Here is a 24,286-nt window from a genome sequence, read left to right on the forward strand (position 1 = left end):
AATGGTAAAGAATATGAACAATATGAACTTAGAGTATAATTTTTAAAAACTCCTAAGAAAAGCTACTGTTCTCAACTCCCTCCCAGAGGTGGGCAGGAATCTGCCACCTGGGGCCTTTGCTCCCTAGAAGCCTCTGGTGCCAGCTGCCTGCCCCTCTGTTTACTGTTCTGGGATGTGGCCCAGCCATAAAAAAGTGCGTAGGCTGCCTGCCTGCCTGCCCTTTGCTCCTGGGACACATGACAGCAACACATAGGTGGATCAAGTCCCCTCACGAGCTCTTGAAGGACAGCAGGCACCTTCTCTCCTCCTGCTGGTGTCCTAGGAGACCTTGAAGCTTCCCTGAAGATGGTGGGCATCTAAGGCATGGGAGCAAGGTGGTGCCAGGGAAAGGACTATGGTTCCAAGAGCAGAGGAAAAGAGTTGGTGGGAGAGTGGTTGGCAGTGAATGGATATAGTTTTCTGAGCCTCAAAAATATTTGCTGTGTGACCCTGGGTTAACTTCTTCCCCTCTCTGGGGCTCATTTCCTCATCTGTAACACTGAGGAGTTTGTTTACCAAAAAGAAATATGACTCAGCTCCAGAGTTTGGGAAGTCCTGCAGACTCAACCCTTCTGGGAGACTCAGAGTGGTGCATTAACACATCAAAGGCTCTGACAAGTCCCACAGTAAAAAAATAAAAAAATAAAAAAATAAAAACTTGAATTTTCTTTAATCCAGCATTCTCCATGCTTTGCTACACAGGACCCCCTACCTGCCAGCACCCCAGTGAACAACTCACAACTTGGATGTGTGGGGATGCCATGGGCTGGGGGGCCCTACTTCAGCCGTGACTCAACTTTGGGCAGTAAGTTTCAGTGTCCGATGGCTTGGCCTCCAGTTTACTGCCTCTTGGCTCTGAGACTTCAGGCAAGTTACTTAGCTTCTCTGAGTTTTAGCCTCCTCATTTGTCAAATGGAAATAAGATCCTTGAACCTATCTCAGAATTATGTTTAGCACAGGGTAGGTGCTGTGTTTTAGCCACCTGCTCATGGGGCTGTTGCATCCCTAGTGTGAGATGTTGGCAGGCTTCCCTAATATTCTATTTCCCTCCACCCCCCACCCCGGCCTCCCCAATGCTGAGGGCACATGGTGGCCTGGACGATCTGAGGCAGGACAAGCCTGTCCCCGGCCATAGGAAAACCTCTGTCTGGCTGGAGGTCAGTGGCCAGGCCTGGCAGGCTGAATAGGCTGCGGCTGCTGCCCACTTGTGAGGTGGGGGGGGGGTTGGGGGGGCCCACAAGTTAAGTTGGTGATCACTTGTCAATTGGTCTCTGAATTCCAGGAAAAAGGAAACTTTTAACTGCAACAACTTCTAAGCAATGCCTTGGGCTGAGTAGTGAGCTCTCTATCACTCAGAGATTTCCACCAGGGCCTGGGGCATTGTGGCTCAGGAAAGGGACCCCTCATGTCCTATCAGACTCTGCAGCCAACCCAGGGCTAAGAGGTAATCCAGCCTTCCCGTCAGGAATAGCTGCTGCCGCTTCTGTTGTGTGTGTAGCGATTTTATGCCATCCTCCCCCAGGTGGCAGGCCCTGATCTGGTGTTGGATACTGGGGGTCCAGACAAACGTCAGATATGGCTTGACCTGGTCCTCAAAGGCCCATGGTCTGGTCATGGCCTCTAGCAAATTGGAAGCATGCACATCAGCACTGTTTTTCATGCAATTTCCCCTGTAGCTCCCTAATGCCATGCCCAGAGCCTCTGTGTGGGGGAGCCAATCCCATCGATTGCCGAGAGATGGGTGTGGGCAGAGCAGAGACGGCCACAGCTCTACTCTAGGGGAGGACTCAGCCAGCATGAGGAACAGAGGAGGTCTCCTGCCGCCCAGGGTACATGTGTGTGCATGTGTGTGTAACGGGTTATGATGGGGGCAGGAGGACTGCGGAGCTCCAAGGAAACCAGCCCGGCTCCAGGTGGATGAGGTGCCCACCAATGGGACGCAGAACCTGGGAGGACAGCAGGCCTAGGACAGGGCCGCTTTGGAGGGCAATCCTCTCCCAGCGTGGCTGCTCCGGAGCCACTTTCTCTGAATCATACCAGATGGACTAGCAGTCTGATTCCTCATTTTTCACAGTCGCCACTCGCTGGTGTAACAAAACACATGCTCTGCAGTGATAAAGTCTGAACGTTTTAGCAAATTAAAAATGTTTATTTATATGCACTTAAAAATATCTCCCTATATAATAAAAGGAAGTACATTTTCATCTAACACTTTCCTTAAATCAGCACACATCTCCATTCTGGTTTGATGTGAGACCAGGAGAAACAGAGAGAGAACGAGGGAGAGGTGGGAAGAGGGGGAAGGGAGATAGATTATTTACTGGTTAGGATTCCTAAGTGGTCATTCTGCCCAAAAGTACACAAACTTCCTCTGGGATCAGGGAGCAGAGTCAGTGGTTGTAGCAACTGTCAAATGTGCTTGGTGGCTGATCTCATAGCCAGTTGTATGATCATAAGACTGGGGCCTACATGGGCAGGTTGGCTTACGTGGACAATATCTTCTAGAAAATATTGGGGTTTTGTTTGTTTGATGAAGACCAGACTTTCCCACCAAGGGTTGTAGTGATAGGGCAGAGGATCTAGAGGGCAGAGCCTGTGCAGGGTCAGACTCCTAGATGCCAGGAGTAACCCCGCCTCTGCTTTACACAGTAGTTGTGCGGGTCCTGCCTGCCTATTCTGGGCCTCAGTGTCCCCATCTGAAAAGTGTGAGCCTGGATCCGTTTGCACTCACAGCCCCAGGGACTGCCAGGGATATTCAGTGGTCACCCCATGACACGTTTGCTTGAGGAAGGCTAAAGATCCAGTCCTCTTCCCTCCCACTTCTGCAAGGCTGGCGGCTCCCCCCAGGGCTGAATCTGGGGGAAGCAATCCGGGGGAAGCAGACACAATGGGGAAGGGGCCATAAAGAGGCCAGTCTTCCAGGGCTCTTGAGCCAGTGCCTCACCTCTAGTCCCTCTTCCTGTAGTTCTCTGGACCTTCCATAGGGTCTAATGATGGGGTTGTTGAGCACAGCTACAGCCTGTGCTATAAGAGAACTGACAGGCCCTAAGGGAGGGGCAGGGGTGAGTCGTGCCTGGGTCTTCTTGGATTCAGGAGCCATGGGCTTCTCCCCTCTCCAAAGCCCAGAGATTCCGTGCTCTGTGTGACCTTGGGTATATGACTTCACTCCTCTGACAGTTTTCTCAGGTGCAAAACAGGGATGCACAAACCAGTCTTCCCAAGCTGTTGGAAAGAATCATAAGTTAGATATTGGATATAATCCTTCATCCAATGAACACAGTAGGGTTCCAAGAAGACTTCTTCCATTCACATTCATGCCTAAAGGGCTCTTTCCTCCTGCATCTGGAGAACCCCTGGCCAGCCCTTTGAGGCCAGGTTTTTTTTTTTTTTTAAGATTTTATTTATTTATTGAGAGACACACAGAGAGAGGCAGAGACATAGGCAGAGGGAGAAGCAGGCTCCCTGTGGGGAGCCCGATGTGGGACTTGATCCTGGACCCTGGGATCATGCCCTGAGCCAAAAGCAGATGCTCAACTACTGAGCCACCCAGGTGTTCTAAGGACATGCTTAAAGGAAGGAGCAGCTGGGTGGGACCTGGGGAGGAGAGGTGGGCCCAGGACCCCGCCAGGTCCTTTACCCAAGCCTGTGCTCCCATATAAACCCCTCTTGCTTCCTTCTAGGCTCCAGGGGTATGAGAGACAACAGGCCCTTATGCTCACTCTCCCTAATGGGTTGTGGCTGATGGTAGGGCAACCCACTATGTTCAGGCACTATGGCTTAGTGCCTGAACTGGGACACTGGAGTGAAAGGGGCATGATTTGTAATGCATATGCCAGATCCACTAGCATATATGAGACCAATGGGCATGAACACTCTAATAATTTCCCATCCTAGTCACAGGCTCACACAGACCCTCACAAGGCCCTGATAGGTCAGTCAGGCACAGCGTCCCTGATGGCTCATTTTAGAGATGTGAAATTATAACATTCCTGGGGTCATACTGCTGGTGGCTAAGAACCCGGGTGATCATCTAAGTCACAAGCCATCGCAACACGGTGACACTTGCCCTATCTGTTCTTGCCCAAATCTCCCTGTATCTCTTTCATCCCAGGGAAAGGAGAAATGTTCCAGACCACCCAGGAGGTCCATGAGGCCTGACTCTGTCACTGGTGTCACTCACTAGCTCTGTGACCTTGAGTGAGTAACTTAACCTCTTTGCTTCAGTTTGCCCATCTGTAAAATAAGGATGATACCATCTGTCCCTCCAGGTCACTGTGTTGAGACAATACGAACTGGCCCAGGATCTGGTACAATCAATATTGGTAGATTAGGACGATTGAATAAATACCTGATTCATGGCTGCTGTTCCTTTTGTTGGCAAGAGTGGGCAACTCATAGTCAGTGAATGTCAACTGAGCCCCTACTATGTGCCTTGCCCTGCACTACATGTTTTCTAGGCACAATCTCCCTGGATTCCTCACCTTATTGAAAGGGTGGTAAGATTCTTATCCCCATTTTCCAGATGAAAAGGCGGGGGGGGGGGCGATCTTATTTAACGTGGGCAAGGTCACACAGCAAAGAAGAGGAGGCACTGGCTTGGGGGAACCAGGAGCGGGCTGTTAGTGTCCAGGCACGTGGCCTGCCCTTCTCATTGCCCAATGGGAGAAAGGGGGGCCCAGAGAGGGCAGGTTACTTGCCCAAGGTCACGCAGGAGACGGTGGCCGAGGCCTCCAGACCTCTGAGGGTTTCCGTCGCGGACCCCCCTCCTCCTGCGCTCGGGCCCCTCCAATCCGCAGCTCTGCGTGCGGGGGCGCGCGCATCCCCCGGCTGTCGGTCCGTCAGCCCGTCTGTCTGGGTGTCTACGCGGGCGCAGCCGTGCACCCCTCCCCAGGCTCGGGCGCTGCGCAGGGAGAGGCAGGGCGTCCGCAGCGCCCGGCCCGCGCCCCACGCCCCGCGCCCCGCGCCCGCAGCCGCCAGACGGCAGCGCCTGCGCCCGCGCCCCCCCAGCCGGTGCGCGGGAGCCGCCGGGGCAAAGTGGGCGGCCGGCCGGCGGCGCGGTCTCCGGCTCGCTCGCTTGCTCTCGGCTCTGGGGGAAGCCAAGCCGGGGAGCCCCGGCAGCCCGCCCTCCAAGATGAAGAAGCTCCACGGAGCTCCCCAACGCAAGGTAGGGCACGAGGACGGGGGCGCACGCCGGGGCGGGGGCGCACCTGAGGGAGGGGTGCAGAGGCCCGCCCCATCCAGGCCCTGGGAGGGTCTGAGAGGGCGCCGGACCGGCTGGGGCTCGGGGGAGGCCGGACTGAGCTAGGTCGCAAGGAGGGGCGGGGTCACGGCCTGCCGGGGGGCGGGGGCGGGGGGCGGGGGTGGGGGTGGCGACGCGGCCTTCCCCATCTGGGGGTCGGGGTGTGGTGTGATGGGGCTGGGGCTCAGTGGGCCAGGCCCTTGAACAGGTGTCTGCACCCCCAGGAGGCACGGGGTAGGGGTGTCTGGGGCCGGGCGCCCACCCTCTCCAGTACCCCAGCCGTTCCCCCCAGGGGCTGATTGGGGTCCGGGCTGTGAGCAGAGCTGAGCGCCAGCCTCTAGCTGGACTAATTTCGGGGGTGGGGGGCGGGGAGCCGCCCTGGTCCTCCTGCGTGCGCTCCACCCTGAAGCAGCCTCGCGGAGCCAGCAGGGGGACGCTGTCTTTCCTGCCCGGGCTTTTGCCCTGCGGGGGGGGGGGGGCGCCACCTGCTTCCTGCCCATCCGCTTTAGCTCCCCCGCTAAGACCCCAGGCTGCCCATCAGCGGGGCTGGCCGGAGGCAAGGGCAGGGTAGGAAGAGAGGGAGACCCAAGGGATCTGGGGGTGGGGTGGAAGCTGGCATGAGAGAAGGGCCAGCTCTGTGCTTCTGGAGCCCTGGTGGAGACCACAGCCCCTCCCCACCTCTCCTGTGGGGCTAGACCCCCCAGCCAAGTAGCCTGTGGGGGCGGGGCGTGGGCAGGGAGGAAGAGTATTGGGTCAAGTTTTCTCGCTTTTGGCTTAAAAGTACCAGTCCTCGCGAAGGAGTCAGAACTCCTGGGCACTATTTCTGCAGATACCACTTACCCTGAGACTTCGGGCAAGTCCATTCTCTAACCTGGACTATCATTTGATGATCCAGCTCCAGTATCAAGGCACCAAAGCAGGCCCCGCTGTTCCTGAGTGGGCCTGGGGGATGTGGTGACCCCGCAGGGGCTGGTAGAGGTAGATGGGAGAGAGGACTCTGAGGGGCTGGTGTTATATTGACCACTTCCACCCGCATCCCCCTCCCTCCTGCCCCTCATTGGAGCCTTCTCCCCCACCCCGCCCCACCCTGCAGCTGGGCGTAGAACCACTGTGATAAGTGGGTCTTTTTTATTCATTGACATGAGTGACTTCTTGGGGCTGTTTGTGGTCTTTTGGGTCTTCTTGGGTCCTGCTCCTCACTCTTTTCCATTCTCCTACTCTCTCCCCTTTCTCTCCCCACAAGAGCTGCTGTTCCTCACTGCCACAGGGCCACACCGTGTGTATAGCCACGTTCTGTAAAGCCTTACCTGGGAGCTGTGTCTTGTTACCCCACTTTATAGACAAGGAGAAAACAGACATGGGGGATGCAGCTTGCTGCTTTCCCAAAGAGGGGCTGAGCAACCTAGGACCATCAGGGCAGGGTGGGGCCACCTGGCTTCAGTGTCCTCTCCCTTGGTCTCAAGGTGAAGGGGGCAGGGAGGGAGGAAATGCCAGGTATCAGCCAGGGAATAGCATTGTTCAGAGATGAGCCCTGGGCTCAAAGTCAGGGGTGTGGAATCTGGTTTTGCTCTGCCCTTATCTTGCTATTTGACCTTGGACTCATCCCTTCCCCTCCCTGAGACTCAGTTTCCTCATCTGCACAATAATGAAGTTGGACTCCAAATTTCTATTGTCTCTCTCTCATCCTGCAGAAGGTCTGAGAGCCTTGGCTTGGGGCAGGCTAACCTCTCCCAGAGCCTGCCACTGCTGGTGACCTACATCTGTTGGTCCCTAAACAGAGGGGGTGCAGGCCTGACAAACTCAGGATTACGTTCCTGCGTGACTCGGGATAGGCAGTGGGGAGTCGGAGGTGGGATCTTCAGGCCCAGGCGGAAGTGTGAAGCGACTCACCGAGCTTCCAACGCTGCCCCATTGATTTGGTTACTTGTCTCCCAGGCAGTCCCATCCTCTCCATGCGCCAGCCTCCTGGGATTCGGCCCATGGTGGGCTTGGGGGTTCCGGGTGGTCTTGGGATTGGCTCATCTTTGGAGGACCCAGTCCCCTGTCCCTGGAGCAGGAGCAGGCTTCCCTCTGATTGGGGGAGGAGGGGGACAGAAAAGCTGGCAGCATCCTGCTCTTGGAACTCTTGTCACCATGGAAACAGAGAGCCGGGACTGCTCTGTGAGCAGAGAAAGGGCAGCAGCTTCTCAGGAGGGATCAGAGGAACCTCATTACTGGGCCCTCCTGCCAGCTGGCCTGACGGGGCTGGGGGGCTCACAGGGTGACCGGCCTGCCACACTACCCCGTCTCAGGGGCCAGTGTCAACTGGCTGCTCCTCCATCCCTCCCGGAGCTCACCTGGCAGGGAGTGATTCCAGGGGGCCTGTACTCACCCAGCCGGGGAGGAAAACTGTGGAAGGGTGCTCAGAGGGCTGGGGCGGGTTTCAGATAGGTCTGGGGGCTGCTACCCTCAGCCCAGCATGTCTGAGATCACCACAAGCCCAATTACTGGAAAAGCAGCTTGTTCACATTCGTTATCATCATCTCCATCACCCATAGTTATGCCAGGCTGTCCCTGTTATCACTGCCCTTCTGGCCAATAGACAGCCTCAGGCAGGATCGTTACCATGGTCGCCACTGTCACCGAGAGCCAACCAAGACTGTTACCCCCAAACCCATCACCTGACCCTGTCACCGCAGGTGGACGCCTCCAGTCCTATGACACCTGCACTCTCCTTCCACCTCTTTATCCCGGCAATGCTCACAGGACAAATGCCCGGCAAAACCCCTCTGTCACCACCCAATTTGTGTGTGGACACCCACTTGGCTGGTGCCAGGAAGAGCAATTTTAGGGGAAAAAAATACCTGGTCAGTAGCTGATTCCCGAATCCCTGTGCTAGGAGCCAATCTGGTCTTCAATGGCTGCGAGTGTCTCTAGCTGAGGGTCTGGTGAAGCTTGCCTCACAGGCCATTAGAGCCAGAAGACTAATAGATGGACCTACATTTCTCAGAGTAAATCTCAGCATGCAAGCTTCTTAAAACCCTTTTCTTCAATAGAATTGCAGAACACTGTCTATTCTAATCCCCATTTAGATAGTCCCAGTGGGTATTGATGCATTAAAGGATCTGACAAGTCCTGCAACAAAGAAAACTGTTTTGCTTTGTGTTAATCCAGTGTTCCCCCAATTTCTTTGACTCAAGAAGAAGTCTTGAGCATCTATGAACATCCCAAGGGATGAGTTTTTGGAAACACTGATCTATTAAATTCCCTCAGTTTCGAGATGGGGAAACTGAGGCCCAGAAAACTCTTCCCTCAAGTCACACCATGAAGTGGCACAGACTTGGGACTAGAATCGTAGTCTCCTGACTCCCAGTCCAGAGGTATCACTGTTTTCTCACCACTATTCCTCAGTAGAAGCAGGAGGGTCCTTTCTCCTCTCTCGGAACCGTGATGTAATTAGACAATGGGCTTTTCTCTTTCTTTCTTTCTTTCTTTCTTTCTTTCTTTCTTTCTTTCTTTCTTTCAAGATTTTATTTATTTATTCATGAGAGACAGAGAAAGGCAGAAACACAGCAGAGGGAGAAGCAGACTCCCTGCAGGGAGCCCCATGTGGGATTCCGTCCCAGAACCCCAGGGTCAGTCCCTGAGCCCAAGGCAGACATTCAACCACTGAGCCTCCCAGGTTCCTGACAGTTGGCTTTCTTTGCAGTTCCGTCCTTCTCTGCCGTGGGTTTGAATTTCAGAGGCAAGTGGGAAGGCATGTCTGACCCTTTCTTCTGACCCATTCCAGGAGACACTTTGGGGAACTGCTCTCTGAATTTTAGGTAGTTGGCCTGGTGTCCTTGGGCTTCCTTGCTGGCCCTCAGCTTGGGCGGCTCACAGACGTCCTAACTCATCTACCAGGCCAGCATTCCGAGCAGCTGGAGGAGAGCCTCCATTTCCCAGCCCCAGTCTGGAGGGAGAATGCCCAGTGGACTTCTCCACCCTCCTTGAATCACAGGCAGGGATGTTAGGGACAGCTGGCTTCCGGTCCCCTCTGTGCATGCATCTCTCCTGCAGTGACAAGAAGATTAGGACTTTTGTGAGATAGATCGGAACTCAGTAGCCTCTTCCTGATGGTGAACTAAAATTCACAGTCCTCCGTAGACCATCTTGAGCCACCAGAGCATAAATCTAATTCCTCCCTTGGGGTAGCTTGTGTTCCCTCCAAGTCCTCTTCTATCTGTGCTAAGGGCCCGTACTTCTTCCCCTGTCTTCCTGTGACTGCTTCTTCTGAGCACCCTCCTGTCTGGCCACTTGCCCTGTAGACATGCTCCGAGCTATCTGTGTCTTTCTTAAAATACCGTGCCTGGAATGGAATAGCAAAAGGCAGCCCTGGAGGTTGGAGACTCGAGCTTCACTGTTGAGAAGCTCTGGGCTTGAGAACCAGCTCTCCACCAGCCAGCCTTGTAAAATCTCGGGTATGTCCTGACACCTCTTGGAGCCCCAGTGGTCCTCATGATTAAAATAGGACCCAGCAGCCTGGCTGGCTCACAGGTTTAGCGCTGCCTTCAGCCCAAGGCCTGATCCTGGAGACCCGGGATCGAGTCCCATGTCAGGGTCCCTGCATGGAGCCTGCTTCTCCCTCTGCCTGTGTCTCTGCCTCTCTCTTCTCTCTGTGTTTCTCATGAATACATAAATAAAATCTTAAAAAACAAGCAAACCAGGACCAAGAGGTGCCTGGGTGGCTCAGCTGGTTAAGTATCTGCTTTAGGCTCAGCTCATGATCACAGGGTCCTGGGATGGTGCCCCTACATTGGGCTCTCTGCTCAGCAAGGAGTCGGCTTCTCCTTCTCCCTCTACTGCTCCTCCTCCCTCTACCCATCCTTCCTGCTCATTCTCTCTCTCTCTCTCTCTCTCTCTCTCTCTCTCTCTCTCTCTCAAATAAACAAATGAAGGAGGGGATCCCTGGGTGGCGCAGCAGTTTGGCGCCTGCCTTTGGCCCAGGGCGCGATCCTGGAGACCCGGGATCGAATTCCACGTCGGGCTCCCGGTGCATGGAGCCTGGTTCTCCCTCTGCCTGTGTCTCTGCCTCTCTGTGTGTGTGTGTGTGTGTGACTATCATAAATGAATAAAAAAATTAAAAAAAAAATAAAATAAACAAATGAAGGAATGCCTGGGTGGCTCAGTGGTTGAGCACCTGCCTTTGGCTCTGGGCATGATCCCGTGGTCTGGGATCGAGTCCCACATTGGGCTCCTTGTAGGGAGCTTGCTTCTCCCTCTGCCTATGTCTCTACCTCTTTCTGTGTGTCTCTCAGGAATAAATAGGTAAAATCTTTTAAATAAATAAATAAATAAATAAATAAATAAATAAATAAATAAATAAAATCTTTAAAAAATAAAACAGTGCTTAAACAAGTACTTAGCTCAGTGTTGTTCTGAGAATGAAATCAGCATATAAGAGCTCAGTACGTGGTAACCATTATTAAGATCATCGTCATCGTCATCAGCATAGGACCTCCCTTGATTTGACCTCTGTGTCAACTGAACTAAGATGAAGCTGGCTTTCTTTGTGCCTGAGCCACCCTGCTGGCCTCATAAGTCTGTAGCGACCTGCAACCCCCAGGAGCTCCTATGTATAACGTGAAAGCCCAGGTCAGAGCACTTGATTTCCTCACCCAGGAGAGTATCTCCATATTCAGCTCTGTTTGATTTCATATTCTTATTTTGGGTGTGGGGCGGGATGTGTCACAACCTGGCCTCTTCTTTCTCCCTCACCCCTTTGGTCTCTTTTACTGGCAGCCCATTACCCCAGACCTGCTGATGACCCCCAGTGATCAGGGCGATGTAGATCTGGATGTGGACTTTGCCGCAGACCGGGGCAACTGGACGGGCAAGCTGGACTTCCTGCTGTCCTGCATTGGCTACTGTGTGGGCCTGGGGAACGTCTGGCGGTTCCCCTACCGAGCCTACACCAACGGAGGAGGTAGGGGCCTGAAGGGCTGCTTGTGGGGCATCTAGGCTAGTAGGCCGAGGCTTGGGGTGGAGTGAGTTTTTCAGTGGCATTGGCCACCACCTCCTAGATGGCCTTGAGTGGAATTCACTGAAAGCAGTGACATGGGGCTGGGAGAACCGAGCTCTCTCTGCCTTGTCTTTTTTCATCACCCCAACTCCTCCTCTCTCTCTCCCATGCCCAGAGTGGATTCCTACTCACCTCCCCCCACAAAGCCTGGGCCCTGAGTGATGGGCAGAGAAGCTGCCTCTGCTTCATGACAGCAGGCTGTACCTACCTGCCTGGCAGTGATCACTGTGCTCTCAAAGTTCTCCCATCCCTCCTCCTCCCCTACCCCCTTCAGGACCTCATTCCATCCGTCATTCCCACTTGTGAATCTTCGATCTGTCCTCCTCTCCTGGTTCCTTCCATTCAGACTGCAAACACCAAGTCCGTCCCACCTTAAACCAATCCTCTGTTGTCCCTGCTTTGCCATCAAGTGACTGATCTGAGTCTTGTTAACAATAGCTGGGGTTGAGCATTCACCATCTGCCAGCCCCAGGCTTGGTGCTCTCACTTAACCCTGATGACAACCCTCCTGGGCAGGCACGGTTGCCCTGATGTGACAGCCAGGGCTTGGAGAAGCCAGGTTCCTTGTCCAAGGTCACCCGGTGGCCGACCCAACATTCCACCTCCAGGACTACTTTGTCCAGAGCCAGTGTGCTCCCACCACCCACCCTCGAAGCCTCCTTCCGTCTCTGCCAAACTCCTGGAAGAAGCACCTATTGGCAGAGCGACAGAAATAGTCCAAATAGGAGATGAGGCAAGGAAAAGATGAATTGCTGTGACGGGAAAGTGTGAGACTGGAGCTGGCCTCTGATGCTCTAGGAACTCCATAATGGCCACAGTCCTGTCTGCTCTCCCTTTCCCTGGCTCCCAATTCTGTTTCTCTCTCAGTGCTGACCTCATTTTTTCCTGGGGCCAGCTCCCTCCTTGAAGGTGGGGGAGGGGGGTGGCCACAGACAACTCTACAATGACTTCATCCTCAGAGCTGTTCTCTCTGAGCGCGTCCATATAGGATCTCAGGGAAGGTGTCTTAACTGGCCTGGCTCCCTGAAGGGGTGGCTAGTAGGGGGCTAGCATGACCGACAGCCCTCCCAGAGCCTGGTGGGCAGTTTTCTAAAGGAGCTGGCTGCCAATAGGAGAAGCCAATGGGGAGAGGTGTGGGGCACTGGGGACGACTGGTGGCAGCCGCCAGCGCCTAAGGTGGCATGACAGAGAGGACATGGGGAGGTAGATTGGGGCCAGATCCTGAGGGCGTTCGTTTCCTACTGAGGAGTTTGCACTTTCTCCGGCAGGGCATTCCCTCAAGTGTTCCTTCACTCACTCAGTGTTTGCTCTGAGCCCAGCCCTGCCCTGGGCACTGGGGCTGCAGAGGTGAGTAAAGCCCCGCCAGCCCCCTTAGCCCTCAGTGAGCTGATATATATCAGTCCCAGTCCACAGGAGAAGGACTCCGTGGGGTCGCAGGTGTCTGCCATCAGGACGGGGGCGGGGCTGGGCTGACCCACCTGAGACCTTCGCCGACCACCCTCCTCCTCCTCCTCCTCCTCCTCCTCCTCCTCCTCTTCCTCTCCTCCTCCAGGCGCCTTCCTCGTGCCCTACTTCCTTATGCTGGCCATCTGTGGCATTCCTCTCTTCTTCCTTGAGCTCTCTCTGGGCCAGTTCTCCAGCCTGGGACCCCTGGCCGTCTGGAAAATCAGTCCCCTCTTCAAAGGTGAGGCCTCATAAGTCATGGTAGGGGTCCTGGCCTGGGGGAGGCAGGGAGGTTGCCCCCCATGCCTCAGCCTCTCTAGGCAGAGAGGGAAGTGAAGCCCACAGAGGGAGGATGGCTTCTGGAGGCCCCACAGCCTGGCCCACAGGAAGGCCTGACCTGAGGGCAGCCCCCTCTCCCGCACGTCCAGGTGCCGGCGCGGCCATGCTGCTCATCGTAGGCCTGGTGGCCATCTACTACAACATGATCATCGCCTACGTCCTCTTCTACCTCTTCGCCTCCCTCACCAGCAACCTGCCCTGGGAGCACTGTGGCAACTGGTGGAACACGGACCTCTGTCTTGAGCATAGAGGCTCCAAGGGTGGCAATGGGGCCCTGCCCCTCAACCTCACCAGCACTGTCAGCCCCAGCGAGGAGTACTGGAGGTCAGGCCACTGCCGGCCCAGCAGCTGTCTGGGAGGGCCCCGAGCTGTCGGGGTGGGGGGTGATGACAGGGGCAGGAATGGGCCGGCATCCCCAGGGGGCTCAGTTTGTACCTGGAAGGCCAAATCCCGGTACTGGTGTTAGGTGGACTCTGGCTTCTAACCCCAGCTCTTCGCTGACCAGCCGTGTGACCTTGTGCAATGTATTTGGCTTCTGATACTTTATCTTTGAAGTGGGTATGATAATAGTATTTCTGGGTCGTTGTGAGGCTTAAAGGAAGGAAGTATAAATTGTGCCACCAGCCTATTGGATAATCATGCTCAGTAAACAATGGCTGATAATCGTGATGCTGATGACACCAGTAATAGTAACCTTGCTGGCCACAGCTTTACCCCATGCCCGCGGAGTGTGGCAGGGTGACCAGAGGACACTCAAATCTTCATCCCCCACAGCCGCTACGTTCTCCACATCCAAGGCAGCCAGGGCATTGGCAGTCCTGGGGAGATCCGCTGGAACCTCTGCCTCTGCCTGCTGCTCGCCTGGGTCATCGTGTTCCTCTGTATCCTCAAGGGTGTGAAGTCCTCGGGCAAGGTGAGCCCTGGGGGGTCCTAGAGGCCTGCGGGGCTGGGAGGGGTGAGGGCTTCCTGGAGGAGGCAGCAGGGCATGGACTGAGCCTGAGAGGATGAATTGGGAAGAGGTTGGGAGTGGGGGTGGGGGGTGTGGGGGTGGGGGGTGGGAAGCACTGCCTGAAGAAAGATTTGGAGGTAAGGATGGACGGTGGCTAGGCTGGTTCACTGGTTCACTAGACTGGAAACTTGTCAAGGACGGCCCTCTCTGTTACTCAAGTTTGTATCCTAACCCAGTGCTTGGCACTTTGAAGAGGCTCTGCAAGTTGGCTTATTGGATGCTTGGAAGGTGGGTCTAGGTGTCGGTACAAGTGACTAGAGCCCATTTGGTCTGTTGGAAAGTCCAAAGGGTGTGCTTCAGGTACAGCTAGTCTAAGGATTCAATGGGTGTCATCAGGAATATGGTTTTCTGGGTCTCTCAGGAGTGCCTTCCTCCAGTTGGCTTCCTTCTCAGGCTTCATTCTCCATGAGGGTCCCCTTAGCAGCTTCAGGCTTCCATCTTACCTGCCTAACCAAGAGTTCTCTCTCTTGCCCCAGTTTTCAAAACCCCTAGAACTGAGTCTCACTGTGTAAGCAGGGTCATATACCCATCCCTAAACCAGTCACTGTGTTCAGGAGGGTGGGGTGCTGTACTTGCCTGGGCCTCGTCATATGCCCATCCCCGGAGCAGCTGGGAATGGAATCAGCCCCAGCTAGGGAAAGTCAGAGGATTGGTATCTGAAGGAGACCAGCTGGATGCTAGGAAGACAAAACCACAGATGCCCACCTGAGGTTATGAAGGGTGGAAAGGACCATGAGGCTGGCTTAGAAAGACTTGGAAGCCTTCTGAATGGTTTACTCAATCATTTATAAATTAGAACTTGTCCCTGTGCAAAGTGCTGAGAAGTGTCACCCACGAGGAGTGGCACCAAAAGAAAGACTTAGAAAGGTAGGGTAGAAACCAATGAGAAAGAGAGAAGTGATCAAGGTGCAAATCCGGGCAGTGGGGAACTTGAGACCTGGTGGTGTTTACCGAGGAAGTGCCTGGAGGTTTGGGAACAGATGGAGACAGGGTAGGGGGGACTTTGGGAATGTGCAGTGGCAGATGACCACACAGGATGGGTTGCATGGGCTGGGGGGTGAGAGAATGGGCATATGGCGGGAGGAGAGTCTCATAAACCCTAGACAAGGCCTCCAGGCAAGGGCTGAGGGTGGCCTGGAGCGGGGCGCAGCAGAGCTGGAAACAGGATGGGTTGGGGACACTTCGGGAAGCAGTGACAGGGTTTTAATGAAGGATCTGTGTGTGGAGGGTAGGAGGCGGGGAGGGAAAGAGAAGCATCATAGATGATGGCTGTGCTCAGCTTGGCCTACCCAAAGGTTGAGGAGGCGAGTTAGGTAAGACGGGGATTTCTGGAAGAGGAACAGGGTAGAAGCAGGGTCCCCCCTGCCTGCCATTGCCACTTATCACATCTCAGGTGGTGTATTTCACGGCCACGTTCCCCTACCTCATCCTGCTCATGCTGCTGGTCCGAGGAGTCACGCTCCCAGGGGCCTGGAAGGGCATCCAGTTCTATCTCACCCCCCAGTTCCACCATCTGTTGTCTTCCAAGGTGAGGCTCTCGGGGCTGAGGCGCAGAGGGAGGGATCAGGCCTTAAGCCAGGGGGCAAAAAGAGGAGGGCCCCCTGGAGAAAAAGAGGGCAGCAGGTAGGAGTCCTCCGTGTGGTGGGCCCTTGGTACCACACTCTGTGCTCAACACTGTGTCTATTTCATTTCTTATTCTTCTACTTCAGAAGTAGACATTATTCTGGGGCGCCTGACCAGCCCAGTCAGAGGAACAAGTGACTCTTGATCTTGAGGTCATGAGTTTGAACCCCACATTGGATGTAGAGATTAGTAAAAAAATAAATAAACCTTTAAAAAAAAGTAGACAAAAAAAAAAAACGTAGACGTTATTCTCCCATTTTACAGGCAAAGAAACTGAGGCCCAAAAGAGTGATAAGCTTAAGGTCCCATGGCTAGGGAGTGGCAGAGCTGGAGCTCCAACCCAGATGTGTCTGACTCCAAACCCCAAGGAGGGCATTAGTAATGACAGAAACAGTGCTGCTGACGGCTAACATTTCTTATTTGTTAAGGGATGAGTGCCTGACCCTGCCCTAGCACTTGGCACGTAGGTAGTCATGAATCCTTACTGCCACCCTATAAGGGAGCTCCTCTTCCTATCCCTGCATTACAGAGGGAGGTCCCGAGGCTCAGAGAGGAGAGACCATACAGCCACAAAGGAGGGAATCACATTGAGGGCCCTCCAAATGCAAGGAGGAAGTAAAGGGGTTCCATGGGCTCATTGTCAACATGGATCTACTGAGAATTTACATAAGACACGACTTCCTTCAGAATTGGACCCACCTTAGCAATCATCTAGATTCTGGATGGGGAAACTGAGGCCAGGAGAGGTTTTTTTTTTTTTTTTTTTTTTTTTTTTTATCTCCTGGCCTATTCTGGGCCAGGCTCTTCAGCACGCCGTTCCCTGGACCTGTTGGCTAGCTCTCGCCCCACCTCCTCCCTCCTCTTTCCTTGGCCCCCTGGACATGGCTGTGGTGCGCCAGCCCCTTCGCTTTGCTCTCCCTCTGCATTCTTCCCTGCCACAGGTGTGGATCGAAGCTGCTCTTCAGATCTTTTACTCCCTGGGTGTGGGCTTCGGGGGTCTGCTCACCTTTGCCTCCTATAACACGTTTCATCAGAACATCTACAGGTCAGTGCAGCCTGACAGACCCTGGGGCCGGAGCAGGGAGGAGAGAGGCTGGCCAGGGCAGGCCTTGCGGGGTGAAGGCAGGGCCCGCTCACTCCGGCCTGGGCTTGTGTGCCTGGACTTCCCCTGGCAGAGACACCTTCATCGTCACTCTGGGCAATGCCGTCACCAGCATCCTGGCTGGCTTCGCCATCTTCTCTGTGCTGGGCTACATGTCTCAGGAGCTGGGTGTGCCTGTGGACCAAGTGGCCAAAGCAGGTGGGCAGGCTGCCCAGTGCTGGTGGGTGAGGGTGTGTGTTGGGCACAGCTGGGGCTGGGCAGGGGGCACACGTGTGGACCTGCAAGGTTGTGGATGGCTGTGGCCAGTGTGTGTGTGTGTGTGTGTGTGGATGTGCACACATGCAAAGGAACGTGTCTTACCTGGTCTCTGGGTGTCCAAGTGCAAAGGGTGTGGGTGGGCAACCTGTGTCTGCAGAGAAATGAATTTCTGTGCGAGATCGTCTTCTGTTTTGTTACATCTCAGCAACTCGCCTTGCTTGTCCAAATGAGTCATTTCCTGTGTCAAGATGTCTTGTGCCAGTGAATGGAGGGTTCAAGTGAGGATGTGAATCAGTGTCCTGTGCCAGTGGATGTGTCTAAGTATGTGTGGAGTGGGATTGTTTGTGTAAATGATGGTGTACATAAGTGTATTCAAATGAGGTTTCCTTGTGTTTGTGCTCATTATTAATTCATTTATTTTATCACTCTGTGTTCATTGCACACTGGCAGTGTACTGGCCTGTGTCCTAGGAGTTAAGCGTTACAAGTGTGCAGTCAGTGTGCATCTCTGGGTTTGGTGACCCTAGTGTACCCAAGCGGGTGTAAGCGACCCTGTATGTTTGAGTGTGCCTGCGGGGGCCTACCTCGTGCATGCCCCGGGCTGCTGACCCTTTCTGCCCTTGGCCCAGGCCCCGGCCTGGCCTTTGTCGTCTACCCACAGGCCATGACCATGCTGCCTCTGTCGCCCTTCTGGTCCTTCCTTTTCTTCTTTATGCTCCTGACTCTTGGCTTGGATAGCCAGGTGAGCCTTGTCTGTGCCGGCACGCACCCTGCGGGGTGATGTGCATCTGTGTGTGTCCCTGTGTGATGTGTGTCTGTGTCCACATGTGATGTGTTATGTGTATGTGTGTGTCTGTGTGATGTGTGTATATCTGAGTGTGTGTGCGTCTGTGTGAGTTTGTGTGTCTGTGCACGTGTGTATGTGTGTGTGGTGGGGCAAGAATTCTGACACCTCCTTCTCTCCTCCCCAGTTTGCCTTCCTGGAGACCATCGTGACAGCTGTGACGGACGAGTTCCCATACTACCTGCGGCCCAAGAAGGCTGTGTTCTCGGGGCTCATCTGCGTGGCCATGTACCTGATGGGGCTGGTCCTCACCACCGACGTGAGTGCAGGGAGAGTGGTGGGGGAGGCAAGGCCAGGTGCCTGCAGCAATGTCTGTGACTACTCGCGGGGCCACCTGCTTCTTCCTCTTTGAGAGGAGGCTAGCCCACCCCAGGCTCTCTCCCCCGGAGGCAGCTTGGCCCTGTGGCCCAGAGTCCTGGCTTTGAAATATAAAAGACCTGGCTTCAAGCCTGGCTCCTACACTTACTGAAGGACCTCAGGACAACTGGCTTTACCTTCCTCAGCCTGTTTTCCCACCAATAAAGTGGGAGCCTACATCTAGGATCATTGTGAGGCTCCAATAAGATGATGTATAAAGGCTCAGTGGGTGGACAGTGGTCACGCTGTCATCATCTTGCCATCACCTGGCTGCTTCCTGCCCACTCCCTGCCTGGAGAAGGGATTGCACGAGGGAGCAAGACTGGGGTGAGGGAACCCCAGAGCTGTGACTTGTGTTCTAGGGAGGCATGTACTGGCTGGTGCTTCTGGATGACTACAGTGCCAGCTTCGGGCTAATGGTGGTAGTGATCACCACGTGCCTCGCCGTCACCCGGGTGTATGGTGAGAGGGGCCATGGGCTAGGGAGTTGAGGTTCCCCACAGTGGGAGGATGGGAGTCTACTGTGGAGCACCCCCCTGCACTAGGTCCCTGCTCCCAAGGGCCGGGGTCTCCAGTGGGCACAGTGGGGTGGAGGAGGGGCTGCTGGTGCTCCTGGGGGGCGCCAGTGGGGCCATGCTCCTGTCTTCCCCTGTGCAGGCATCCAGAGGTTCTGCCGAGACATCCACATGATGCTGGGCTTCAAGCCGGGCCTCTACTTCAGGGCCTGCTGGCTGTTCCTGTCCCCGGCCACACTCCTGGTAACGGGTGGGAAGGAGGGCTGCCGGCTGGGACCCAGGGCTGAGAGTAGGGTCCCCTTCTGGGTATTCAGGCTGGTAGGACTACCCTGGCCCAGAGTGGACCTCTGTCGGGGCTGAGGGGTGGGTGGGCATGGGGATCTTGGTCTACTGCCCTCCCCCTCGATGCCCCCAGCTTTTGTGCTGGGCCTAGCCCCACGTTCCGTTAGCAAAATGAGTGGGGCTTTCCCTGGCTGCAGGGCCTTAGGGCTGGGGCTTTAGGCTGGTGTGTTGGTGCGTGTCTGTGCTTCTTGGCCTTGGAATGGGAGTTCAGACACAGGCTGTCTCAGGAACGGGGTGTTTCAGAGCTGGGCTATCTCAGGCCTCACAAAGGCTCCAAGGATAGATGGTCTCAGGTTCTATACAGCTTAGGACAGGCTTGTCTCTGACACTGGGTGGCTCTGGGCTGAGCTCTCTCCAGCCTTCAGGTAGCTTAGACCTGGGTTATCCTAAGCTCCGGGGCCTGCCGGAAGCCCACCGTCATGTTGGGGCCCCCACCCGCAGGCCCTGCTGGTGTATAGCATCGTCAAGTACCAGCCCTCAGAGTATGGCAGCTACCGCTTCCCAGCCTGGGCGGAGCTGCTGGGAATCCTGATGGGCCTGTTGTCCTGCCTCATGATCCCGGCCGGCATGCTGGTGGCTGTGCTTCGGGAGGAGGGCTCACTCTGGGAGGTAAGTCTGCCCCGCCCTTGTCTGCCTGGCCCTCCTGCCCTGGGCCCACCTGCTAGAACAGAAAACATCTGCCCCAGCACCTTACCCAAGCCTCACGGGCTTTTCCAACTAGTAGCCTGAGCTATGAATCTTCTCAGACCTGCTTAGAAAGAGGTAGGCTCAGGGGGCTTAGGTTCCTGCCCCTGGCACCTGTGGGGCATCTGAGGTGGGGGGAGCCCAATCCAAAGACCACAGATGTCAGCCAATGCCTGCATGTCTTAGGGAGAGGACAAGGGAATGGCCCAGGGTGCCACTGTGAGTGGGGCAGGGGTCAGGACTTGAACTCTGGTCACCAGCCCAAAGCTCCCCTATGGAACTCAGGGTCAGAAGGCAACATGGGGACCCCAGAAGGTGAGTTGTCACCCTTCTCTCTGCTTCAGTGCATGGGTAACCTGGGAATGGGCTGGTGGTGGGAGCCCTGCCCACACCAGGCTTTGTGAAGAAATCCAGAAAGCAGAGGATGCAAGTGGTCTGGTCATGGGGATCTGCAGGTCTCAGCACAGGGGAGTGGGCCTGTCGATGTGCCATGATGCTGTGTGACCACTGCAATGCTCTGCCCCTCTCTGAGCCTCTCCACACTCTGTACTTCTGAGGCCATGGGTGTGGCGTCCCTCCGCTGGGGAGAGGCTGTCACAGTGAGCAGAGCTGAGTGAGCCTGCTAGGGTCCAGAGAGAGCCTAGGGACCCCCACACACACACCCCATATATCCCATGAGGGGTATGCTGGAGCCAGCTGGTACTGGTTCATGAGAGCTAAGAGCTAAATATTCAGGGATGTTGTGAGCCAGTTGTTAAACCATTGGTTACTTGAAAATGACCTTGGCGGGGATATTTACACCACTGGAATTGGCTACAAGGCAAGCCTCCTGCACCCCTCCACCCACTGCCCCCAGCCTGCCTGCCAGCACCCTAGTGTGCCGACTCCCTGGGCTGCTACACTGCACCTTCGCTGGCCCTCACCCCACCTTCATATCTCCACCTGGAAAGAGGCTCAGGGCAGAAGTGGGCTGTGGCAGCACCATCCAGACCACAGGGCAGTCCTGGGGTCCAGCCCTGCTCTGTGGACACAGAGCTGCTGTGTGACTGGGAGCTAACCCCTTGCCTTCTCCCAGCCTTGGGAGCCCCACCTGTGCTACTAAGGGAAACTTGTCTCCTTGCTGGAGAACCAAGGTGTCTGCAAAGGGAAGGAGGAGAGGGGTGTTGCCCAGGGTGGAGGGCCCCAACCCCCTGGACTCACAGTGCCCCAGCCTCGCTAAGCTTCCCTCCTGCCCTGCTGCCGCAGCCACCAACAGCCAGGTGGAGGGCCATGCTGTTGGGTGGTGAGCACCGCAGAGGAGTCCTTGGCCGGCTCCAAGTACCAGCTCCAGAGACCAGGGCTTCCAGCACTGACACATTAGGAAGAATCCTGGGTCTGCCGTTTGCCAGCCGTGTGGCCTTAAGCAAGTTAATGCACCTCTGTGAAACTTGCTTTTCTCTGTCCTTAAAGTAAGGGCAGTGATCCCTCACCTAAGGGTTGCTGTGAGAAGAAAAGAAGCTCATCAATGTAGTCAGGAATGAGAGGGGCAGGAAAGCAGAGCATTTTAAAAGTTTAGGATGGAGTCAGACCGCCCAGGTTCAAACCCCAGCATCACCACTTCTCAGCCGTGTGACCTTAGCCAAGTTCACTGACCTCGCTGAACTGTACTTGCGGATGCGATCTGTGGGGGTGGAGCGTGAAGGTCATAATGCCCCTGTCCCAGGGACACTGTAAGGATGAAGCAGCCCACACTTAGCACAGGGCTGGGACACGGTGAACGTGTTGTTCCCCACCAGGGATTCTCACGGGTGTGATTTTGCTCTCAGAAGCCATTTGGTAATGTCTGGAGGCATTTTGCTTGTCGTAAGAGGATAATGTGCACAGAGGATGCTACTGGCCCCCAGGGGGAAGAGAGCAGGGATGCCATTAAACATCCCCCAGTGCGCAGAGAGCTCTTACACAGGGACTCTCCGGCCCAAAATATCCAGAGCGCTCAGGTCGAGAAGCGTTGGTCTAGGCTCTAGCGTTCAATTGGAAACAAATCTAAGTCCTTGACCTCAGGGAGCTTGTGTTTTAGTGTGGGAGACAGACAATAAACAAATACATAAAGATAGTGGTAAGTGCTATACTTTAATGATAAATAAAAAACTGAAACAAAAGCAAAGTTTAGGAATAGAGAATGAGGGAAGGTATTTTGACCCGGGTGGCTGGGAAGACTTCTATGAGGGGGTGACAGACACTTGGCAAAACCAATAAGATGATCTGTGTGGATGTCAAAGGGGAGAGCATTTTAGGCAGAAGGACAATCAGTGCAAAGGCCCTGAGGCAGGAGAGGCTGGCATGTTTGAAGGTGGCAAGGAGGTTGACAAGACTGGATCAGTGGGTGCCAGTGGAAGAGTGGCAGGCGATGAGATCAGGGAGGTAGACAGAGGCCAGGACATGGAGGCCGTGGTAGTGAAATGACAAGCCAGTGGCAGGTTTCTGAGCGGGGGGGGGGGGGGGGGGTGGTCACGTGCTCTACAACAGTAGCAGTTCAGTAAGTGTCACTATGCTTGGAGTATGGAGCCATGATAGACCCTGGGCTAAGGACACCGCACACATATTCCTCCTTGAATCTGCACACAGTAGGCTCCACTTAATGTTGGTCATCTATCCTCCTTGAAGGGTCTGGGGCTCTTCTCCCCTCAGGGTAGGCAGGGGGCTTTGGGAATGTGGTCTGGGAAGGGAGGAACCCTAGAACGTTCAGAATTAGTCATTATCTTAGTCATGTCGCTCCTTCCATGGAAACTGGGGCTCGAGAGGGAAAGATCAGCCATCAGAGTCAGAGCGAGGCCAAATGTGAGACGCTCGGAGGGTCAGCGACAATCCCTGCCTCAGGCTCCCAGCTCATGGCTCTTCCCCTAAGCTCCCAGCTGCTTAGGACTCAGCATTTAGGGGAAGGGACCCAGAGCGGGCTCCTGGATTGGCTGGCATGTAATCATAGCAGCACCACTTACAGGGCCCTAGCCTGTTCCCAGCGCCCTGCTAACTGCTTCGTCTCGGTGCCTCCTGACAACCCTGTGAGGGCATCATGATCCCCAAGTTACAGAGGAGGAAGTAGAGCACCGAAAGCTTAAATCCCATGCCCAGAGGCCACCCAGCTTGCAAGTGACAGAGCAGGACTCTCATCTGGGCAGGTGACTCTTTCGCCTGGGGAGGTGCCACTGCCCTCGCCCCCCCGGGATCGTGGCAAGGGCTGACCAGGTGATGTGGTTAGGGCTGTGCGGGTGCCTGGCCCCCGGAAGCGCTCCGTGAGCGCCGGCCGTTCTCACCGCTGTCATTGCTCTGCCGCAGCGGCTCCAGCAGGCCAGCCGGCCGGCCATGGACTGGGGCCCGTCGCTGGAGGAGAACCGGACTGGCATGTACGTGGCCACGCTGGCGGGGAGCCAGTCGCCCAAGCCACTGATGGTGCACATGCGCAAGTACGGAGGCATCACCAGCTTTGAGAACACTGCCATCGAGGTGGACCGTGAGATCGCCGAGGAGGAGGAGTCTATGATGTGAGCCGGGAGGCAGGCGGACAGGAGGCCCTGCCGGCTGCAAAGGGTGGCCGTGCCCTGCGGGGTGCTGGGAGGCCCGCGGCAGAGGTTGCCACGGTGGATCCTCAGTGCAAGTCCTTCCTTGTGGCCTCTGCCTCTCCTGTGTCTACCTTCTCCACACACGCACACAAACCCACTTGAAGCTCAGTCCTCATTCTGCAGGTGGATGAACCGTGGCCAGGGAGGAGGGACTTGCCCAAGGTCGCATGGCAGGGGGGACTGGACCCCAGGCCTCCTGGCCAACCAGCTCCCTTTCTTACCTGGAAGCTGGCATCGTTCTCGCCTCTCTGTTCAGGGCCCAGACTCCTCTCTTTTCTAGGGGAGCCTGCCCCACACACTTCAAACAGCCAGAATCCCGAGCTGGGCAGGGATGCTCGGGGTGTGGCGAGGCCCATGAGGCCCCCCGGGCACTGAGGGTTCGCAGTGAAGTGAGAGAAAGAGCCTATGGGCTCCCATGCCAGGGCCAGGCTTCCTGAAGGTGGTGAGGTCTGAGGGCCCTGGACGATGGGAAGTTGGGAGGAGGGCAGGGTGTGGAGGCCCCATTGTAGCCCCTGGGCTCCCCACCACCACTCAGAGCCCAGGGCAGAGACCTGGGTATTACTAGGTTACAGCAGGGTCCAGGGGGCAATGTTGAATGAGGGGGAGGGGAGCAGGGGACAAGGGGGGGCAGGGGTTTGCATGATCTTGTCGCGCTTTAGATAGAATATCTTTCAGGGTCAGTGTGCAGGGTGGATTAGAGGGGCCAGGGTGGCAGTGGGAGGCCCATGGGGGGGCGGGCGAGAGGGGCTGGTGGCCTGAGGGGGTGGGGGTGGGGAAAGGAGGAGGTCCCCACACTTTTTTTCCCCTCCAGAGAAACAGTTATTTTATTTTGACCCCACACTTCTAAGAAGGGCCCT

General features: G+C 55.5%; 1 protein-coding gene across 2 annotated transcripts; it reads left to right on the forward strand.

The window, feature by feature from the left end:
* The first annotated feature begins 5,145 nt into the window (after positions 1-5,145).
* SLC6A7 (solute carrier family 6 member 7) lies at positions 5,146-24,024 on the forward strand. Of its 2 annotated transcripts, XM_055324785.1 has the most exons (14): positions 5,146-5,203; positions 11,039-11,222; positions 12,871-13,002; positions 13,190-13,424; positions 13,875-14,013; positions 15,503-15,637; positions 16,674-16,777; positions 16,908-17,032; positions 17,721-17,833; positions 18,063-18,194; positions 18,655-18,754; positions 18,950-19,050; positions 19,591-19,758; positions 23,146-24,024. In XM_055324785.1, the coding sequence occupies exons 1-14, from the start codon at positions 5,171-5,173 to the stop codon at positions 23,353-23,355; spliced, it is 1,911 nt and encodes a 636-aa protein (XP_055180760.1). In that variant the 5' UTR covers positions 5,146-5,170; the 3' UTR covers positions 23,356-24,024. The 2 variants fall into 2 exon arrangements, with proteins under 2 accessions (XP_055180760.1, XP_055180761.1); XM_055324786.1 differs by lacking the exons at positions 5,146-5,203; positions 12,871-13,002 and adding an exon at positions 12,587-12,665 and having other exon boundaries at positions 11,179-11,222.
* The last annotated feature ends 262 nt before the right edge of the window (positions 24,025-24,286 follow it).

This window comes from Nyctereutes procyonoides, unplaced genomic scaffold, assembly GCF_905146905.1.
Source record: "Nyctereutes procyonoides isolate TBG_1078 unplaced genomic scaffold, NYPRO_anot_genome, whole genome shotgun sequence".
Classification (NCBI taxonomy): Eukaryota; Metazoa; Chordata; class Mammalia; order Carnivora; family Canidae; genus Nyctereutes; species Nyctereutes procyonoides.

Bases quoted from the DNA above. Each gene is read 5' to 3' on its own strand.
- SLC6A7 (XM_055324785.1), top strand. From the start codon at position 5,171: ATGAAGAAGCTCCACGGAGCTCCCCAACGCAAG. The intron at 17,834-18,062 runs GTGAGCCTTGTC...TCTCCTCCCCAG, and splicing joins CTCTTGGCTTGGATAGCCAG to TTTGCCTTCCTGGAGACCAT. The intron at 19,759-23,145 runs GTAAGTCTGCCC...GCTCTGCCGCAG, and splicing joins AGGAGGGCTCACTCTGGGAG to CGGCTCCAGCAGGCCAGCCG.